Raw genomic sequence first — 20,413 nt, forward strand, 5'->3', positions numbered from 1 at the left:
TCTGATTTTAATTACATATACGTCTGTGTTTGACACCTCTGTCTGTCAGTCTCCTTGTTCTGCACACACATTTATATACACTCATCTATTAATAAAACCCAAATAAACAAACAAATAAACGCCTCATTTGTACAGTTCAGAAATTCTTAGATGTGGATGAATCAGCGTTAAGAGAGAGAGAGAACATCCAGTTAAACAAAAATGTATTATTTTAATTTGTTATCCGATTGTTCCTGTTAAGATTGTGTGTTTTCAATATATACACATGTCTGGGGACCTGCACCCTTCTTTCTTTGGCAGCACTTTCAAACATACAGCACAGAAGATGTACAAACCCTGAATTTATGAGCGAGAGGCTGGAGCAGTGAATGGTCCCCGATTTAAAAAGAAAACACGAAACCAAAAAAGAGAAAAGGGGTCGACACATGTTGAACCGCTCAACATCGGAGACCTGCTCAGCTCTGATAAAACGCACGTGACTCTCACTCTTCAAAGACCATCGCTCGACGCTGGCTTCTCTCTTTCTCTTTTTCCTCATCCACGGTGCGTCATCATGTCTCCAAGTTGTGAGAAACGTCTTGCATTAAAACTACCAAGCACAAAATACATGAAGAAGAACTCTCCAGGAGTGTGACAAAGAAAAAGGAGATACATTACCTCGAAAAACAAAAAAGTCTTTAAGTCAAGATGGACAAATACTTTATATATTTCAGTAATAAGGCCCACTTTACAAAATTAGTTTTTCCTTAAATAAAATCTATCCAATATAGATTCCAAAATAAGACATCTTTTGTTTAACAAAGAGAAAAAAAAATACATAAGAAGAGAGATGACAGAGAAAAGACAAACCTCACTTATATTTCCCCTTTATTTCAGAACCTTAAGAGACACCGTGTCCTCCTGGGGAAACTTTTGCACCATCTCTGTAAACTGTAAATACTGTGGAATGATTTTGGCACATTGTTAAAAGGCTGAGACGCAAACATGATTTTTCACTGAGTGCATGCCAATTTCCTTTACCTGCTGAGATGATTCTTGAAAAGAAACAGATAATAAACCCTACATAACCAGCTGTGGTACATTCAGCAAACAGCTACGGACAATTTTGGGGGCACAGAAGAGAAAACGTTTTAACAATGGGGGACTTGAAGGGGGCATTAGTTGTTTAAGTGCTGGTTAAGTGCAGATTACAGCCTGTGACACCCCAATGACACCATAACCCTGGCTTCACAATGGAGGCATTTGAGGACAAGGGCCTGCTAACATTCCTCCAATCTCCACTAAGTACATTCTAGTCTACTTTTATAAAAGGAAAAACAAAATAACGGATGTTTATAGATATACCAACACATCTTCAGAGGATTTCTCTTAACTCTTTAGCTGGTATCCTAGCAGGAAAGCAGAAGCAGCCTCTTTTTGTTTTTAAACAGCAGCTATTACACCATTGCTGTAATTCAGTCCACATTCAACCATCAATCACAAATCAGAGGAGACATCAGGAAAAGAAAACAGCCCCGGAATCCTTAAAACCTGTGAAATTATCACTGCAGCTCCCCCAAAAACCAATTACTACATTCCACCATATTAACACTGCACCAACTTTCACCGAAGCATTGAGTAAGACCTGTCGCCTGTGAGCAGTTGCATTTTGCACAATCACATAAGCGCACACAGATGCCACGGGTGGTCTTCATGCTGGGACAGTCCAGCTGAGTCTCACTGGATGGAGTGGATGTTCGATCAGGTTTAGCAGTAGCGTTTGGGAACATTGGGGCCTTAGAAGGAAGAAAGGTGGATCGCATAGTTTCAACTTTGGCCTTTACCCAGCCCGGCTTGCTTTGAACCCGACCTTGAGGAGGAGAAACCTGCCACGCATCGTAAAACCTACAGTTTCTGACAGCTGGAACACCCCCACCCCGAACTCAAACACTCTTTAGGGAAAGAAAGGACGAGAAAGATTCAAAAGAAACAACTCACAGATGGAGAAATGCTTCACAGTGGTGCTGCTTAGGGATCGGTGGTGGAGCATCACGTTGGATTGGAGGGAAACAGTAACAAGAACTTTATGGCCCATGAGGCAGGATAATGGGCTGTGGCTCAGGTGCTTGCATCACCATCCTGACCCACAAACGCCCTCCAGCCAACTCAGGGCTCTGCAGACGCCACTTGAGCTTTAAATGAGAACCCTCGCTGACATATCAACAACAGCAACAAACGCACTAAGAGAAGAGCACGTGTATATGTGGGAGAAACTGAAACTCGATACCCCCCCCGGATGTTTTAATTATCATCATGTGCACGTCACTGCCAAGCTGGCCATTTTTGACGCTCCTGTATTTAGAAGCCCTGAAATCAAGATGTAGAGACAGGATTAGACCCAGACCTGACCTTTCACCTTTCAGCTACTCAGGGAACTGCCCATCATTTTCTGGTGACAGGCCTCTGGCCTTCAATAAAACGAGCCTCTGCACCAGTAGCATACATCACTGCTGTTTAGGGCAAAGGTTTTCCTTTTAGGAAGTGAGAATCTAAGGAAAATACAGAGAAACAGAGGGAGGAGGAAGGGACACTTGATTTTTAGCAAAATCCTAAAAGGAAAGTTAAAATTGGCCGAAAAGATGAGAGACTGGGGACGAGAGGGCATTCTCTCTTGGTAAATGAGAAGTAGAAGAATAACAGAGGGAGCACAGGAGGACTACATGATCATCATGTCTTGGCTTGTGCACTGAGAGCTCTAAACAGTGCGTCTGGTCCGTTTTTGCGCCATCATAAAGCCGGCGGAGGCGGCTAGTCACAAAGCAAGCCTTTCAGAGGCGGAGCTGCACCCTGTGACTCTGACAGTCAAATCCACACAGCGGCGTGACTCGTGTCCTTTAACAGTTTCAGGGAGGATTTCCCCTAAAAATAATTTTACAATGTCAACCAAAACTATTCTCAAATAAAAGAAAAATGCAATTAAATGCAAACGGAACAAATCAAAACCTTACATGTTTGTATTGCATGTTATTTATGTTTACTGCAAGTGTAAGGAAATTGTGCGATGGTCTGAATTTGTTGGGACAGTTTACCTCTTATACCGCATCTCAAGGCACAGACGAACATGCTGTAGATATTACTGCAAGAAGGTAAACATAATGGAAAGACAGACTGGTGAAAATGTGCACTCCTAAAGGTAAACTTTTAGTTTTAACCTAGCAAACTTCTCACTTACACAGTCATCACCTCTTTTTGTACACGATGACGGCTGAAATGGTTACAGATATTGCAGTGGGGGTGGGGGGGACAGTTTAATTGCATATAATCTCCTGCTTGCATAAACTGTAAAGTGACAAAGTGGCAACAGACAGAGGTCCTGCCATTAGGCAGATCTTTTCACAATAAAAGAACCTGCACATATGTGGAGACTAATAAATATTACAGCTTGATGGTGGCTGGTAGAATACAGGAGACCAAAAAAAAAAAAAAAAAAAAAACAAACAAAAAAAATAAGTGAACCAGATCATCCCCAGCAGGGTCCGACAACACAGCATTAAAATCCACAACAGCAGAGGAGCCAGATGGAGAGCAGGCTTTTAAAAAGTCCCAAGTTCTTTCACAGATCCAGAACTTGGTCCAGAGTTGTCACAGTTATGGTTCTGTTTTTCTCTCTTTCCCCCCCCTCGTCTACAGTTTAACAGATGCGAGAGACAAAGAATGCAGTCGTGTTGGATCGGAGCATTAAGCCATCGAGCAATTGGTCATTCTCAGCTGCATTCCTCCTGAGCAACATTCATAAATTTTGTTCTAGGATTAAAAGTTTACATAGCCTGTCGTTCTGCAGTCAATCTTCTGCAACGGTCTCAAGATCCTGCCGGTGCCTGTTGATAGACTTTATGGAGAAACTTGAATACGTCAGCAGGGTTTCTGATGACCTCAGCAAAAAACCAAACAAAAAAAACACCTCATTTTATTACTGGCCGGTGGCTAAATTGAATTCTACTGCACAGTCTCCGCCGTAGTGGCCCCTGGCAATGAGTGATTGCTCCAACATACCAACCCACCAGGTGTTGTTTATCGTCGTAACAAAATAATACACCTCTATAGAAATAAGAAAGAGAGACACTAGCACGATTCGCACGGCGAACCAAGTCACGTACAAGCAGGACTGTCACTTCCTGGTTAGAAGTCCAACGCCCTTGGGTCGTTCCTATGACTGGTGTGTACACATTACTTATGGCATCACTAAAAAATGTCCCACCCTGCCAGGCCATGGTTGCTGGTAATCGAAAGTCCAAAGTTCAGTTCAAACAGAAACTCCATTTTTGCTATGGCTCTTTCAAAACACATGGATGAGGACAGTTGCAACAGCTGTAAAATACTGAACCATGGAAACTGTGTCATGGTTTGAGGTTATAAACAATGCCACCCCCCATCCTCTTGTTTTTTATTTATTTTTTCTTCTTGCATGTGCATTCCATTTCATTGCGTGCAGTCCACTTTCTTTTTTCAAATGACACGGTTGAGAAGAAAGCGAAAGGATGATGCAGAACAGGAAGCGAATTACAAAAGAATCAAAATAACAGAAAAACATAAACAAGGTCCTGGCCTGTGAAGACAAAAGAAAAAAGAAAAATGTGTCTGTGTGTACGTCTGTATTTGTATTTGTGTGTGTGTGTGTGCGTGCACCTAAAAATCCAGCCAACCGGCAACCCTTTAAGCATGCTGAGTCACAATCTTTCAAGTGTTCTTCATTTATTACTTAGAAACATGCAAATCTTCATTCAGCATCTAAGACCTCAAATTAAATCCAGTTTGAGGTTACCGCGTGCTGGAAAGTCGGGATATGGGCTGAAATTAAACCGAACGTTAAAAATGTGGATGTGTTTGCTTCTTGTTTTGTGGATACGTTTGCATGGCTTGTGTTTGGTGAAGGGGGGACGGGATGGGATTGGATGAAGGTTTTCAGAAGGAAAAACGAGTCTGAAACAAAACCGAGGGGAATTCGCTTCCTGTTTTTGGTCACATTTAAAGTAGCGATCGTTTGGTTTTATAGAGAATCCTACGGGAAAATCCAGCCCTGTGAGAGAGAAAGATGCGCTGCTGTTGACTGAGGATTGGGTTCGTCTTTTCAGTGATGAAGAAAAGTTGAAGTTCTGAAGCACAAGTGACATTTCCAGCTACTCTGAGGTTACTGTAACAAACTCTCTTGAGTCTATTTTCCTCCAACTCTGGCGCACAGGAAAATCTCCAGCCCTGCGCAGCGTGCCAGCCTCTCCCTTGTCAAGTTTCAGGATTACACTATAATACATCCAACAGAAGAAGCAGAAGATAATACACTGGCCGGTGAGGAAACCTCCAAAAACACTGTACAGGCGCTGACCTTCCATGCACGGCTTTTTCTGGAACAGTTTTGAATAGGAAGAAGCGTCCATGTCTCAGCGTACACTCATCATCAGGTCGGTGGTTTGTTGTTCAGTGTGGCTGCAAAACTGTTGTCTGCTGGAGGTGGTGGTGATCTATGTAGCCGTCATTTGATGGGAAACTAGCGCTTGGCCCTTATTTTGCAGTTGAGAGCTTAATGGAGTGCTGTTATGGGAGGGGAAAAAATGAATAGAAAAGAGACACATTTAATCCTTCATTTTTAAAAAATGTTATCGTAACTATTCATCTTTGTTAGAAACATGACTGGTCTGTAATTTCCTTATAATTTCGTGGAAAGTTTGCCAGAAAGAACAAGATAATTTGCAAGCAATTATTGGGGAAAAATATTGAGACCGAGCTCATTGGTACACTTCCAATTTAAATCACAATTTTTAATTTCCAGTCTTTTAGTGTTTTACGGCAAATCAGCTGTACATGTAAAATGTGAATATCATTAGTATGATGGAGGAATGAGGTCTCCAATCCTAAATGAAGTTACTGTATGCTTATCCGGGTTCAAAGTGAGCTTTTCTCTCATTTTCCATAATTTATCCCTAATTATGCTGGTCTTTCCAGAGGAAGTCACCAAAAAAAGCATATTTAAACTTGAGAATTTTGCTGCAGCACAGTTTGTAAACTGCCTTGTGCAAAGATTTCATCACTGTCGCTATGACGATAATATATAAATAGAAGGAGAAAGCCCCTTTATAGATGAGACGCTGTTCCAAAAGGGGTAATTAATAATTGTATATTTTAATTAACTATCAGGAGTTAAAAGAAAAGAAAATCCAGCCACCTCCTACCTGCCCCACTTGCTTCAATCCTGCTCCTCACTTGGTCTAATGTTGCTCTGACTGACGCTGGCTCCACGGTCTGCCTCCTGCTCCGCTCCTCCCCTCAGCTCTGGCTCCTAAGCCTTGCCCCCGACTGGACCAGGGCTCCCCTCCTCTAGAGGCTCCAGGTGTCCTGCTTATCCGATCGTAAGAGGTCCCCAGATCACTACTGGGTATCTGTCGTCTCCAAGAGGCTGGGCTGTGACTCGGGTTTGGACTGGGGTCCAAGTTATCAGAAGCCTGGAAGAAAGAAATTACATTTAAAAACTGGCTGTTGTATTAACTGGCATCCGAAATAAGCGCTTTTCCAAGTTTAAGAGGAATAATTTGGATTTCTTTGCTGAAATTTAATGCCAAACTCTGGAGTTTGTCTATAGGAGCTCTGGGCATTTTGTGGGGCCTTGCTCGGACCTTTGTCTTATGCGGGCATTGACTACATGCCGTTAATGTTAACTGGTGTGCGACAAGTAAAGTCTGCCATGTGGATTTCTGCCAGGGGAAAAATCCCCAACCAAAAACCCCAAACATACCCCAAGCTGAGAGATTTATAATTTGGCGGGCTCACTAGAAAACAAACCCCAAGTTTCTAGTTTGTGGTGGATACAATGGCACGTCCTCTCTCATAACCTCAGTAACCCTTCTCTAAGAAAGCGAGAGTTGGATGACGATGCAGTTCTTAAAGCACACAGAAACAGCACCCCACTCCTGTAATTTCAGTTTTTAAAAAAGCACCATAATTAGTGACATTTGGTGGGCTGGAGTTGGCTTCTGGTGCAGTTTTAGAAAGCATTCTTGCTAATTGGCTTTAATGGAGCCCTGCTGGTCTGCCTTTCACAGTCTCCTGGGGGAGACAGGAAATCAGTCACCAGTGAAGGCTGCCAAAGTGGGTGTGCTCAGTGTGGTCACTTCCTGCTTCAGTCACTGTGGGAGGAAACCGTCAAGTGGCATATTCTCCTTCTATGGTAAGTTAATGCTCCAAGACTGGGAGTTTTCACGAACTTTCCTCGAAATGGATGTAGAGTTCCTCCTACACCCAACGGGAGGTTTGTACCGTACAACACATGGCAGTGGAATTAAAATAATGCTTGGTTAAATAAAACCTGCAACAAAACCCCCCAAATACACACACATTGCACAAAAGTGCTGCTCTTTGACCAGCTTTTATATGTCAAATGAACAAGCCACATACTCTAAGATATTAAGAAAATTAGTTTGACTTTTGGGAAATAGTCTAAAGTTTCACATATCTATGAAAAATATGAAGCCAGACTAAAAAAAAAAAAAGAAGGTTGAAACAGGTTTTTCTGGAGTCTTTGTCCACATCAAATTACACTTTTTGTACAGACTAAACCAGGAAATGTTGCAGTATTTTTGTGAGTTTTACGTTTTCAGGATTATTTATTTATTTCACCTTTTTCCACCCAGTAAATCCCTCGAGATTTAATCAAATTTTCAAGGGAGAACTGGCCAGGAATGTCCTTTTAACAAAGCCAGCATAGCTGTTTAACCTGCTTCAGCTTTTATCTGGGGCACTGACATGAGAATGGCTTCTCTCCGCGCTTCCAACTGAAGGAGCATCTTGGCCAAAATACTGAAATATGACTAAGTGTGTCTGAGGATGAATTTTGCTCTTTGATGAACTAATGGCCAACAGATTTGTGAAATAAATACAATAGTGCATTCGAGTTCTTCCAGATCAGCTTTTTCTGTTTGTGGTTTCTTGTTTGCTGATGACTTGTTTCACAAGAGGTGGAACTTCCGACAATCTCACTGGTAATGATTTTAAAAATCAGGAGGACAGTTAACAGTGGATCAACTCTTGACTCCACACTTTACTGCCAGTATAATATGTTCTGGTGCCTCGCTCCTTGGCCAAACGTAAATTCACAGCTCATTCGAGTGCAGGCTGAAGTTTCCTACTGCTACAATGGGATGGAAGTACTACAAAGACATTCTGCTCTTGCAGTCTAAGGTGTGGAGTGACTGCCACAGAAAACAAGCAACCCCTATTTAAATGCCGGCCTGTTAGGCAATTCAAATCAAGTGTGCTTGGAATGCAATGCAAGCGGCTGTGTATGTGTGAACGTGTGTTGTGGAGCTGTGGCACACACACAGCTTTCCTTGCTTTTTTTTTTTTTTTTTTTTCCTTCTCTTAATATTGGATGTTGTTGTGCAGCATGCAGGACCGACTGTCAAATGTGGAACACCACATAGATGAGAAACCATGAACAAAACTTTATTTTTCAAAAAACATCAAGACATACATCATTACTAAATTACTAAAATTCTAAGAACTAAGGTGTTCCCTCTATGCCCGAACTAAACTTAAAACAAGAACTTGTGTCCTAATTAGCAATTGACAAAGCTTAAATCTTCATAGAAACTTCTTTCTTATGAGCAAAGAGGGAGACGCAGACTGCGGAAAATGCACCGGCAGTCTCGGCACAAGTTCGCGGGCGGAGGGTGGACGAAGAGGGAGTACAAGGTTTTGAAGTGGTGGCTGATGACTTTTACGCTGAAAATTATTACAGCATCAGAAAAAGACTCCTCACCCCTCGTTTCTTTCCATCCATTCAACGGCTGCTGATTGCTCGCCACATCAAAATGGACGACGTCAAAGTCTGCACGGTGGTGGAAACTCTCTTGCACTAACTAAAATTGGTAAAGAACTTTTTCTTTTTCTTTTTTTTTTTTGCCTGTCCCGTTTGGCTCTTTTGCCATCAGAATTGTTGTCTAAAGGCAAAGAAAGATGCCCAACAGATTTACTTTACCAAATTGACCATCCCAGCCTTGCCGTAATGGTCCATTTGATTCACCTTTTATTGTTTATTTTATTTTCACTTACTGAATACGGGACAGACTTGACTACGGGACAGACTTGACTCAGCTTTCCTTGCTAGCATGCTTATTGTTAGCAGCAATGCTAACCATCAAGCCATCTGCTCATACTTGTAGTACAAAGGGTAACTGATGCCACTGCACAAATTTGAACATCGTAGAAGCTCTAAAAGGATAAAAGATTGAATGAGTCTCGATAAATGCCATCACTACAAGCCAAAGCAGTTGATAGTTTAGTCACGCTGCTAAAGTGTTGGTTCAGATAAACTAGATATGACCATGACCTTTCACTGGAGGAAAAGATGTCTGTCTGTCTCTATTATAAATAACCTCTAGATAATTTATACATGAGGTTCAAAAGTGAAAGCTAATCAATAAGCTATCAGTCTGCCCAGGGTGCTGAGGGTACTTATAGGAATTGGGAGTGTTTTCTCCTCCTTAATGCCTATCGACCAATATGTCCTCACTGGTCCACAGAAAGCTGATTTTCAGTCTGCTCTCCTTCCATCACCAGGGCATGAAAGATAGTCACAACAATCTGATGTTTAAATCTCTAGAAGAAAAACTAGATTTTTTTAAATGTTCTTCATTCATCATTTTAAGGTTCAAAGACAATTTTACAAGGAGCAAACATGTCAAACAAAAACAAACTTTGATGAATCAAGAGGAACACAGATGCCCACCCAGCTGAATAACAACTGATGGGGTGTCAGTTAATGATGTTGAGAGCGGCTCCGTCTGCAACCTTGTAATAACACAACCCTCTTTTATCAACCCCTGACACTGCAAACACAGACTAATCCCAACCTTCCACTGTCCTAAGTACAGCTGTATTTATCCAAGCCTCTTGGGAACGGACGCAGTTCAGACCGCTGAAATATTCTACAAATCCAAACCAAAGATGATCGGCTTTGCTCCAAGACACGCTTCAAAGCCCAGTTTTGTTTTTGAAGAAACTTATTTTTTATTGCACTGGGGTAATTTCTGCACATAATTGCTATCCAAATCGAGTGACCAGTTCATGCATGAAATTTCATGATGAACAAGGTTCTACCGCACAGTGGATTTGGGAAATTCCTACAATAAAATTAAAAAGTGCACGAGTGACAAAAAAATGAACAGGGGGACGGTGGTTTAACAGTTCACAGCCGATCTTAAACAACGAAGACAGGACTTGTTCGATGGTTCCGGGTTCCCGGACCACAAAGCATCAGTGATGTGGGACAGGAGGCTTATCTTAAGTAGTTGTGGTTGTGAAATTGCAGAGCTAAGGTCGAGGCCGAGTGGCACTGAGTGGGCACTGCATAATGGGAGCATTAAAAAAAAACAAAAACTCAAGGTTATTTTGTTAATGCCAGGGTTTTATGATAAAGAAAAAGAGCAAGGCCCTTCACACTTTTTCTACCAGTCTGCTAAATATCAGTGATGAAAGGGGGCATTTGGGGGTTGGGGCTCAGTGTTGGGTAGATTTCATTAAGCCCATTGATGATAATGACTAGGGAGGAGTCCTGCAGGCAATTATAGCTCCAAGGCCATGTTAGCTGTACTGAAAGACCCAAAACCCCAGATTTCCCCTGACACGTTACTGAACATGCATGACAGCGATCCATGACGATGTATTTATAAATCGCAGCATCACTACATACAAAATACATGTGAAATATTCACACTCCATTTTTTATGATCTCACATACATGATATCACAATATAATCACAATGGCCCACATAGCCTCACATATTACATTGTGCTAACAGTGGAAAAGTCTGCCACACCTAAATTGAAATTTTTTAAATTAAGCTCTTATAAACAGTGACAACATACTATGTACAAAACAAAGTCATAAAATAAAGTCGCAGACCTTAACAGACACCTTTGCTTATTACATGGTGTCTTCCAGAATAGCAAACTGAGTCTCTCACTGATGTGGTAGAACATTCACATAGGAGAAAGCTATTTTCTTCTCCTTGAGGTTTTTCTAACCTACTTTTCCCCCTGTTGAGGTCTTTTTCATTTCCATCCTTACTACTTTCTGTCCCACCCTTTTCTCTTTGTGCTTACTGGGGCAGCAGGAGTGGGGCCTGCAGAACTGCTGTGCTAAGCTTGAAGTCACGGAGCCTGGCGTCAGGGAAAAATACCAGCTGAGCTCTAATGCAAAGTGGACACACCAGGAGCTAAGGCCTGCAGCTGCACTTTGTGTGGAGTCTTTATCTTCATGCTAAAACTATTTGCAGAGAACAATACTCTAAGCGCAATACCAACTTTATTAATTGAGTATCACCAATTCATTTTTTTAAATTTACAAATGCTTGAGAAATGTACCAAGAAAACAGACTCAAGGAACATTAAGCATATTTCAAAGCAGAACAAAAATGAAAATAAAGTTGCATCCAATAGCCACGTGTTTTATATCATATCTGATAAAAACAAAAGCCTATAAAACTGAATCTACTACAGGAAAGTGTTAACAACCTGAAGTCAGTTTTCCTTACCGGTGGCTGCTGTGAATATGATCGGCTCCAGGACTGAGAGGTAACGGGTGCATGGGGTATGGCCCTTCCCAACCCTCCTGTTTCCATAGGGGGAGACTGAGAGATCTTACGCATGTACACCTGGGACAAAGAGAAAATTCCCTCTATTATTTTTTTCCTTTGTGTGTGAAATTACTTTGATATACACTTATTAACTTTCCCCACCTCAGCAGGGGACGGCTTGGCTCCCTTCTGTGCTGCAGCATTTCCGCCGCCTCCGTTTCCACTGTTTACAGAGTCCTCTGTGTCAAAGGTGGTTGCCCTGTAAGCCCTCCACGTTGTTGCAGTTTCGGTTTCATCTTCAGACCCGCCATCTGTCATTGCTCTCGTACTCCTTCCTCGACTTCCCTCGTCCACAGACATGGCGCTTTTGTTCCTCCAGGGGCTTCTCACGGTCACATTCTTCATATCTGGCAAACTGTCTTCGTGTGACGGTTGGCTTTGCCGTTGGCTTCTCCAGCTGGTGACGGTGGTCGTGCTGCTGCTGCTCTCAAATCCTGATTCTGTGTCGTTGAAGTCTGAGGAAGTGACGTCCGGGGACTGGAGGCTAAAGTTGCTGCGCTGGCAGCACAGGTGGCTGGTGGTGGTCTCCACCCTGGAAGAGTTGTGGAGTTTAGACCTTGATGATGAATCACTGTGGCTGTGTGGCCCACAGTCCTGGTCCTGGCATGGCCGCAAAGTGATCTCACTCTTGGGTATGGAGATCTCATATGGGACGGAAATACTGCCATGATGATCAGTGTTTGGGCCTGGCAATATATATAAAATGATACATTTATACAGATGCAACAAGTTGACAGTAAGTTGACATGTGCTTTAAAATATCAGTTTTTGGGGGGTGCAAAATTAATCTCGGTCCAACAGTTTGGCTCAGGACAAAAACAAATAACATCCTATCAGCTTAAGTTTGTGTTTAATGCTTGTTAGCAAATATTACCATGTCACTAGGCTCTCTTTTCTTTCCCCTCATCTGTAACCAGTCAAGGCAGGTGGCTGCCTATCCCTGAGCCACAAGGCTCAGGGGGTGGGGGGGATTGTTGGGATTTTCTGAGTTGAACTGAATAAAGATGATCATCTCAGGGAACACAATTTCATTCTGCAGAGAGACAGATGGTTCTGCCGCCAACATGACTAGGGGTTAATTACATTAAAACACCCAATCCTATAGAAGACAAAAGCACATTTACAGACTGCTACAAAAAAACCTTTACTGAGGTTTAATGTTGGGGAAGCAGATGCTGATGACTGATAGGTGTTCACCATGCACCACTTTCTGGACATATAATAATGGGGCTTGTAGCAGGTTTAATTACCCTAACAGCCTGTCCAAAAGGTGTGCTACAGTTTTGTGAGTGCTGCAAGTTGTGAGCACTAATTAGAAGGTTTCACGTGACAACAAATAAAAATGTTGTCTTTACTGTACTATTTAGAATTAGTATCTAGATCCTGTCCTGAAAAATGCAGTATAAGTTTAACTAGATCATTCTAAATTGTTGACACGTACCTATAACGATGTTACTGGTAGATGTGTGGCGTCCTTTAATAGGTGCAGGTTCACTGGACACACTGCTGCTGCGACTGCTGGTTCTGGAAGAGCTTGGATCATTTGGGTAGATGGTTATACTACTGGTGATTTTATTAGTAGTAGTCACTATTGGTTTGGTCGAGATCTTGGGTTTCCCATTTGTAGGCAAGGGTTCTGAAATCATTACTTCCTTTCTGTCAATTTCCACAATAGCAGGCTTGATCACAGCTCTTGACCTCAGTGCCTCTCTAGGACTGCATACTCGTTGGATTTCAATCCCTGCTGGAGTATGCATGGATCCCTGGTGACCTCCCTCAGCTCCCTGTGACCGGCTGTGCAGCTCCTCATCAAAAGAGCTCCTGGAGGAGGAACCCTCTGAATGAGAGTCCTGGACTTGAGGGTATCTAGAATACCTGGAGGTTACAGTCCTACTGCTTACAGCTGTGCTAGTTGCCTCAGCTGCTTCAGCTGTAGGGTCCAGCTCAGATGGCCTTGATCCAGTAGATTCTGTTTCTGAGGCAGAAGAATGACCCTCTGACCCGTGGTCATTGGGCAGCAAGGGATTGATGTGAGATTTGCAGGCTGTGTATGAGCCATTGGCTTTGGATATAGTAGAAATAGAAGAAGATACAGATTCCTGAATCTGGTCTGTTGATTCCTGCTCGGACACAGGCACCGTTTCCTTCTCTAGAGCAGAGATGCTGTTCATGGTACTGGAGGTACTGTCAGGCACGACATCAGAGCTGTTAGATTCACTGTCACTACCTACGTACAGTTTTGAGAACTTTTCTCTGCTCTTCTTGATGTCATCCGTATGCTTGTGAGCTGTCCTTAGTGGCTTCTGGTCATTAGCTGCTGGAGGGTATCGACTAAGGACGGACACCTTCTTGGTATCACTAGAAGTTGTATTCACAGAGCTGTATGTGGCTCCTCTTGGCTTTTCCTCAGCTCCTCGCACTGTATCTCGTATTCCATTATCAGATGAATTTGTGGTAGTTGTAGTTCTGGGTGTCCTTCTCTTTTGGGCAGGACTCAGGGCTCTTCTCACTGACTTGGGAGAACCCTTCTCAGAGTTGCTGAAATCTTTGTTCCAAGATTTATGCTGAGGAGATAAATCTCTGTTCCTATGTTTTGGGGAACTTGGCTCTGGGACAGTTGCTGCACTTCTATATTTAGGCTTTTCTTGTCTAAACCCTCCCTTCAGGATAGTCTCTTCATTTTCAACTTTGCCATTTTCAATGACCTTAGCAGTGCTGCTTCCATTGCCGTGTTTATCCAAGTTACCAATTCCATTTCCTCTGATTCCGCCTTTTCCACACAGTTGCATCCTGAGGTGTTCCACCTGCTCATTTAACTTTCGAACTCGGTCCCTTTCTATCTGGAACTTTTCGTGAAGCTCACCATTTTTTGACTCAGAGTTCTTCAAATCCTCTTCCACAATCTCCAACTGCTTAAGGCGGTTCTTCAGTCGTTCTACCTCCTGTGTCAACTCCTTTACTTTGTTGTCCTCCTGCGAGCCTTCAAGACCGCTGTTTTTCTCATTCTCAGACAGCTTTGAGTAGTCATGGCTCTTCTTCTGTCCAGCCAGCTTACTTGTTAAGAGTGCTGTGGATGTTAGCTCATCTTCAATTCTTGAGCTCATGAAATCTGCTCTGCCAGAATCCGTTGACATGCCAAAGCGATTCTTCTGGTGCGCCAGCTTTTCTTCCAATTTCAGAATGGTCTTCTCATCCTCTCTTTGTTTCTCTAGCAGCCTCTTACGCTCATTCACAAAGGTTTGGGTGAATCCCTTGAGCTTTTCAAGCTCCATAGCCAAGGCCTGCTCCGTTCTCTCCAGCTTTGTCTCAGACCCCTCCACCTCTTTCAAACGGGCTTTTAGTGTCTCCAACTCAGATGAGAGCTTCTTGGTTAAGTTCTTCTCCTCATTGAGGCTAAGGCAAAGCTGGCTGCAGTCAGACTTGCTTTTCCCAAAAGCTTCTTCCAGTTTCTCGAGTTCAGCCATCCGTCGCTGAAGACGTTCTATTTCTGCCTTTAGCTCTTTCGTAAGGTTTTCCTCCTCTTCCAGTTTCTCTCTTACTGTGCGGCAAAGATCCTCAGCTTTACGTACCTCCTCATCTTTCCCCTGGATCTTCAAGAGACGTTTTCTCAGGGCTTCCACATCACCAAGCAGGGACGAGTTACTTCCCTCTGCCTGGATAATCTTGTCCTGCAGAGGAGAGAGTACAACAGTTCTTTTCATGTACTGCGTTTCTTTTTCACTTCAGTCATTCTTTTGAGATGCACAAACACACACAACCCTCCACACACTGTCACAACAACTTACCTGTAGGTCAAGAAGCTCATCCTCAGACTTCTGTAGCTTGTTTGTTGCTTCTTCCAGTTCATCAAGTCTTCGGCCAAGACTCTGCAGCTTGTGCTTCAGGTGGCGATGGGTCATGTCTTTATGATCTGACATGGTTCCAGATTTCTTTCTATTGTATCGACCAAGTTTCTATGTTGTCCAGATTATCTGATGAAAATCTCTTGGGGAGTCCACATCTGTGCCGTTGTGCTACCAAGTTCTTTAGGCTGTCAAGGAAAAGCTCCTTTTTCTTGTTAGGCTGTTCTGATTCGTTTTGCCACCGTCTCTTTAAGACTTCAAAATTCCCTCAGTGGTTTTCAGCAGACAAATCTCATCTGTAGGAGGCACAGAGAGAACACTTAGTCATCTCTAATTTCACAATGACAACCATTTGTATTCTCAAAAGTAACACAGTAAGTACAGGAAGTAAGTCAGAGAACATAGAAATTAGCTCACTGAACCCTGTGCCACACGCACATGGAGACCATATAAGGACAGGCCACACACAAGTCATGTATTACACACACACACACACACACACACACACACACACACACACACACACACACACCCCCTAATTCACACTTACAGGTCGATATAACAACTGTGCAACATAATGAGAAATTGTTTTTTTCTGAATAACCATAAAGTCAGCTGATCTTTTCATATTTGAAAAATTGTGTCAAAAATACACTTCCTTACTTTGATAATCAAACATAATCCATAACTATGCCTCCCTTCCCTTTTGCCACTAAACTACCATACAGTTCATCTTGCCCATAATTTAAAGGATGTGAGTGGATGACAAGGTTTTTAGTACATCTCCACATGCTCCCACACCCACACAAACAATGCTGAGTCCCTGCTCTTGATCCTACCGTATATCGATTCTTGCCTGCTTGCTTTTGCTGACAGTGGCATATCTCAATAACACCAGCGTCCTCCACTACATTACCGGTCTGTCTCAACACTACACCATTCATAGTCCATTCAGACAGTAACGATTAAAAAGAGAACACTATGACAAGGAGGTTTTGATTATCTCCAACATAAGTGCAGATTAGACAATTAAAAAATAATGTAATTCTTGCCAATAGGGATATTTACATCACTTTGCCTTTCTGTTGTTAGTACAAAGATGTAAAAATAGAGTGGGAGTCCTAACTGCAAGCTCAGCATGGCTCAGTGCGATGAGAACACAGAATATTAGCACATTACAGTCTGACTGTAGGCAGAGTCTTGGTTAATCTAACTGTCAACACACTTAAGTCAATCATGACTCAAGCAGTGAGTTCTCCTGCTTGTGCTTCTAGACCCTATTACGTCCCTTCCCCCCCAATGATTCTGACCAGGGCAAAAAGAAAAAAGAAAATCGACCTAAGGGCAGGGCACAACATCATCATTTATTAATCCCCTGACAATCAGCAGTCTCTCTTCCTTACCCCACATTCAGCTCAGGCAGCCCGTCTGAAGCTACACACCACTACATAAAAAGACTACTGCAGTTTGCTTTTGAAGCAGATAACTTTTACTGCTGCAAAACATCAACCGGTGCAGTAAATTCAGCAAACATATTTCACCTCTTTGAACCACGTATGTGGATGGTATACAGTATGGTAAAACATGTCGTAGTGGTTTGCGCCAAGACAGAATAATATATTTTCTATAGTTTCAGATGGTGTAAAAAACCCAAACCGCTCAGCCCGCAGTTCATAAAATGTCTTGTTGAACATAAACTAAAGCAGTAAGCTTTGAAAGTCAGTATAGCAAAAATTACTTAATGACAAAGCACAATGTGGACTCAAAGGCTTTGGCTGTAGGGTTTTAATTATTTTTCACTTTCATGAGGTCTAGTGGTTTGGTAATCTTCTCTCTGGAGTGTAAGACACTGAGGAAATAAAGAACATGGGCTTAGTATGAAGGAAGACAAATGGAAGAATTTGGAGCGAAAACTGCTTGCCTAGCTGTCTATTTGAATGCCAAAACACCTTACTCTATAAGTCACTTTTGATGCACTGACATTACTCAGCTGTGGCTTGTTAAGTGAGCTGTAGACCAATTTATCTCTCTTGTCTAGAGCTAGTCGCTCTATTCCAAAGCTGTCCCGACTGATCCCCTTCCAGCAGAGTAAAATTACAGAGAAATTCCCATCGATCTATTAAAAACAGAGCAGACACTCTGACAAAAATATTTAGGTTCAAGACAACTCTGTAGACTTCAGCACAAAGCAGGAAAGATAAACCTAGCTAAAAACAAGAAGTCCAGTAAATGACACTCTGCGCCTCAGGCTCTAGACAGCAAAACTAGGTAGATATGACCAGTTTGGTGATCCTATGATCATGACCAACAATCCAACACATTTATTTTTTTTTTAAAAATAATTTTATCTTTAACTTTATCTTTAACATAATCCCAAATCCTGACTTAGTGTCCAAATCTGGTCCCGAAAAGCAGCTCCTGTCCTGCTTAATAAATGTGTTTTGTTAGATCCAGACACTCCTGTCTTGGCAGGCTGCCTAGCTCTCCTCTCATTCACTCTTTATTTCGTTGCCAGTTCTCTACCTCCCTCTCTCCCTCATGTCTCCCCTTCATCTCTCTCTAACACGCACACCAGCACGGCCAACAGAACGCTTTCAAGGGGTGGCAGTGCGTGCAAAGTGACTCTGGCAAGGGCCTGCTTCTGCCAAACCAATCAACATACATGATTCACTTATGGCAGGCCTGGGGCCTCATTATCCATGTTCAGGACAAGACAAGAGGGAAAGAAAAGGCTAGTGGGTGAAAGGCGGAGAGCAGAAACAAGATGAGGAAGAGAGGGGAAGCCAAAAATGAGCACTAAAGAAATTACTGTATGAATGAATGAAAAAGAAGAATCCAAGCAGTATTTAGTTAAAGACCATGCATTCCTTCTTTTGCAATCCAAGATCCAGATCAGATAAGCACTTTTAAAACTCCATTTATGTCTCTATATTCCTTTGTTTTTCCACAACTGGCTACTCATAAGTCAGTAGGATATTCTGTACAGCCAAGAACATGAAAACATGCTAAAGGGAGGATAAAGAGGGAAGGAAGTAGGGCAGGAGTGGGGCTGCTGAGGTATTCTGAACTCAGCTCCAAGTTTCATTCCCCTGTTCTGTGCTTTGTTTGACAATTATGGAAAACCTAGATGGGGGCAGGAGCTTTGAGGCAGTGAAACTGACCCATTTTATGTAGACACATTCCTAATGATGGACTAACCAGGGCACTGGCAGTCCCTCATGCTACCTTGTCTGCTCCTATCCGGGACACTGACAAGCTGTCCTTGGCCATTTCTTTCTTTTCGCAGAAGTGTATTCCTAAGTTGAACACGGTTTATAAATTACGGCCCAGCCACAGAGAGTATATTTAAAAGCCTGTCTGCTCAGATGATCAGGTCAATCGGAACAATTGGTAACCAGATATTTCAGTCATTGGTTTCTGAACACATTCCTCCCATTCATTTTCTTCTGCAATGGTTGCATTGTTCTGACTACATGATAAACCTGGGTAACTCCTGCAACTATCTGACCCAATTCTGATATAGGACTGTATATGAGGAGAGCGCTCAACCAGTCGCTATATGATGCCGGCCTCTTCCACTTCCCTGAAACGTGGACAGGATGTCCACTACTTGACCTTCATGCTCTATTTTGCTGTTGTTACAAAAATGAGGGCACGGAAACTGTTGATTGCAACACGAGTTCAGCGAGTACCGTAAACGCCATCTGAATAAGTCACTGAGGTTCTTTAGAAATAAAGGGAAGTCAGAGAGTTAGTGTTAAAACGGACAAGAATGAATGGAAGGTGGTTCCGGTGAAATGGGGATAGCTGTTGGGAAAGCAAGGAATAATAAACCAGGAACATGTGAAGGTAAAAACCCAAGGTCACAGTGTTACTGATACCAAGGCATGACTGAATTACCAATCAATTCAAGCAGGCAGTTACCTTCAGCCCTCAGGGTATATGGGATTCAAGTGAAACACCGTAAACATAGACCTACAAGCTGATCAATTCCCTTTCTTAATGCCAGCATGTTTTCTGACAGCTCTGAAGCTACACAGGACATTTTTTTCCCCATTCTGAAAACTGGTCAGGTTTTAACAAAGTAAACTGACAAAGAATTTGACCAGGAAGTGAAATGGTCAAGGCATTGTTATCAATACACATAAATTAACAACACACAATGCACGCACAACTGTAGCAGAGACCATTCTTTTTTAAAGCCAATACAGGCTTTAAACCTGTGCCTTCAATGGGCAAGAAACGTCATAACTGTAAGTTGCAGAATTAAATGTGCCAATTTCTGCAATCAAATGGCAAGAAGTTGAACAGCTTCTTCTATCTTAACAATTCAGCCACCTGCAGGGAATACAGCTAAAAAAAAAAAAAAAAAAGCATAATTTTTATATTACACAAGGGGAACAAAGGGAAAAATTTGTCAATAGTAAAAATTATAGTAACTATTTATTTCCTCGCCTAGGTTCGCACCAGCGTATTAGTAACCCAGCAGCCCTAAGCTGCATCTGCATCTGATGATGATCAATTTCTGAGCAACAAGGAAGAGAAAATAAGAATCAGTCCAGTTCAACAGACGAATGAAGATGCAATGGGAGGGCCGAACAGTGACGTACGAGAGAAGAGGGTGAGAAAAAGAAGAGGTGAAAGCAGAGGGGCCTCCCAGGACTACTGTTGTTCTGAGGAGTCACAGAACAGCAGAAGGATACAGAAGTAAAGCTTTGTAGAGGAGGTCCACACACTCTGCCTGTGCTCACACACACACACACGCACATGCACACACACACACACGCACGCACACACTCCAAGGTTACAATCATACACCATATCATTAAGGCTTTAGCCACTCTCTTCCTGCCTGCCTGCTGCCTTCAGTACATTCTGTTCTCTCCATGAAAAAGAGAAGGAAGGAAA

General features: G+C 42.5%; 1 protein-coding gene across 1 annotated transcript in view; it reads right to left on the reverse strand.

The window, feature by feature from the left end:
- Window positions 1–5: 5 nt before the first annotated feature.
- The window catches only part of luzp1 (leucine zipper protein 1), a 54,007-nt gene continuing 33,599 nt past the window's right edge, over window positions 6–20,413 (reverse strand). Inside the window, exons 2-7 of the mRNA XM_085391232.1 lie at window positions 15,449–15,801; window positions 13,105–15,331; window positions 11,766–12,349; window positions 11,562–11,681; window positions 6,204–6,473; window positions 6–5,565 (exon numbers count right to left, since the gene is read on the reverse strand). Coding sequence (XP_085247358.1) covers window positions 6,240–6,473; window positions 11,562–11,681; window positions 11,766–12,349; window positions 13,105–15,331; window positions 15,449–15,580 — 3,297 coding nt within the window. The 5' untranslated portion in view covers window positions 15,581–15,801 and the 3' untranslated portion in view covers window positions 6–5,565; window positions 6,204–6,239. The remainder of the gene's footprint in view (window positions 5,566–6,203; window positions 6,474–11,561; window positions 11,682–11,765; window positions 12,350–13,104; window positions 15,332–15,448; window positions 15,802–20,413) is intronic.

Source organism: Rhamphochromis longiceps, linkage group LG19 (assembly GCF_057381845.1).
Source record: "Rhamphochromis longiceps isolate RC_006_pf linkage group LG19, R_longiceps_female_GT1.1, whole genome shotgun sequence".
NCBI classification, from domain to species: Eukaryota; Metazoa; Chordata; class Actinopteri; order Cichliformes; family Cichlidae; genus Rhamphochromis; species Rhamphochromis longiceps.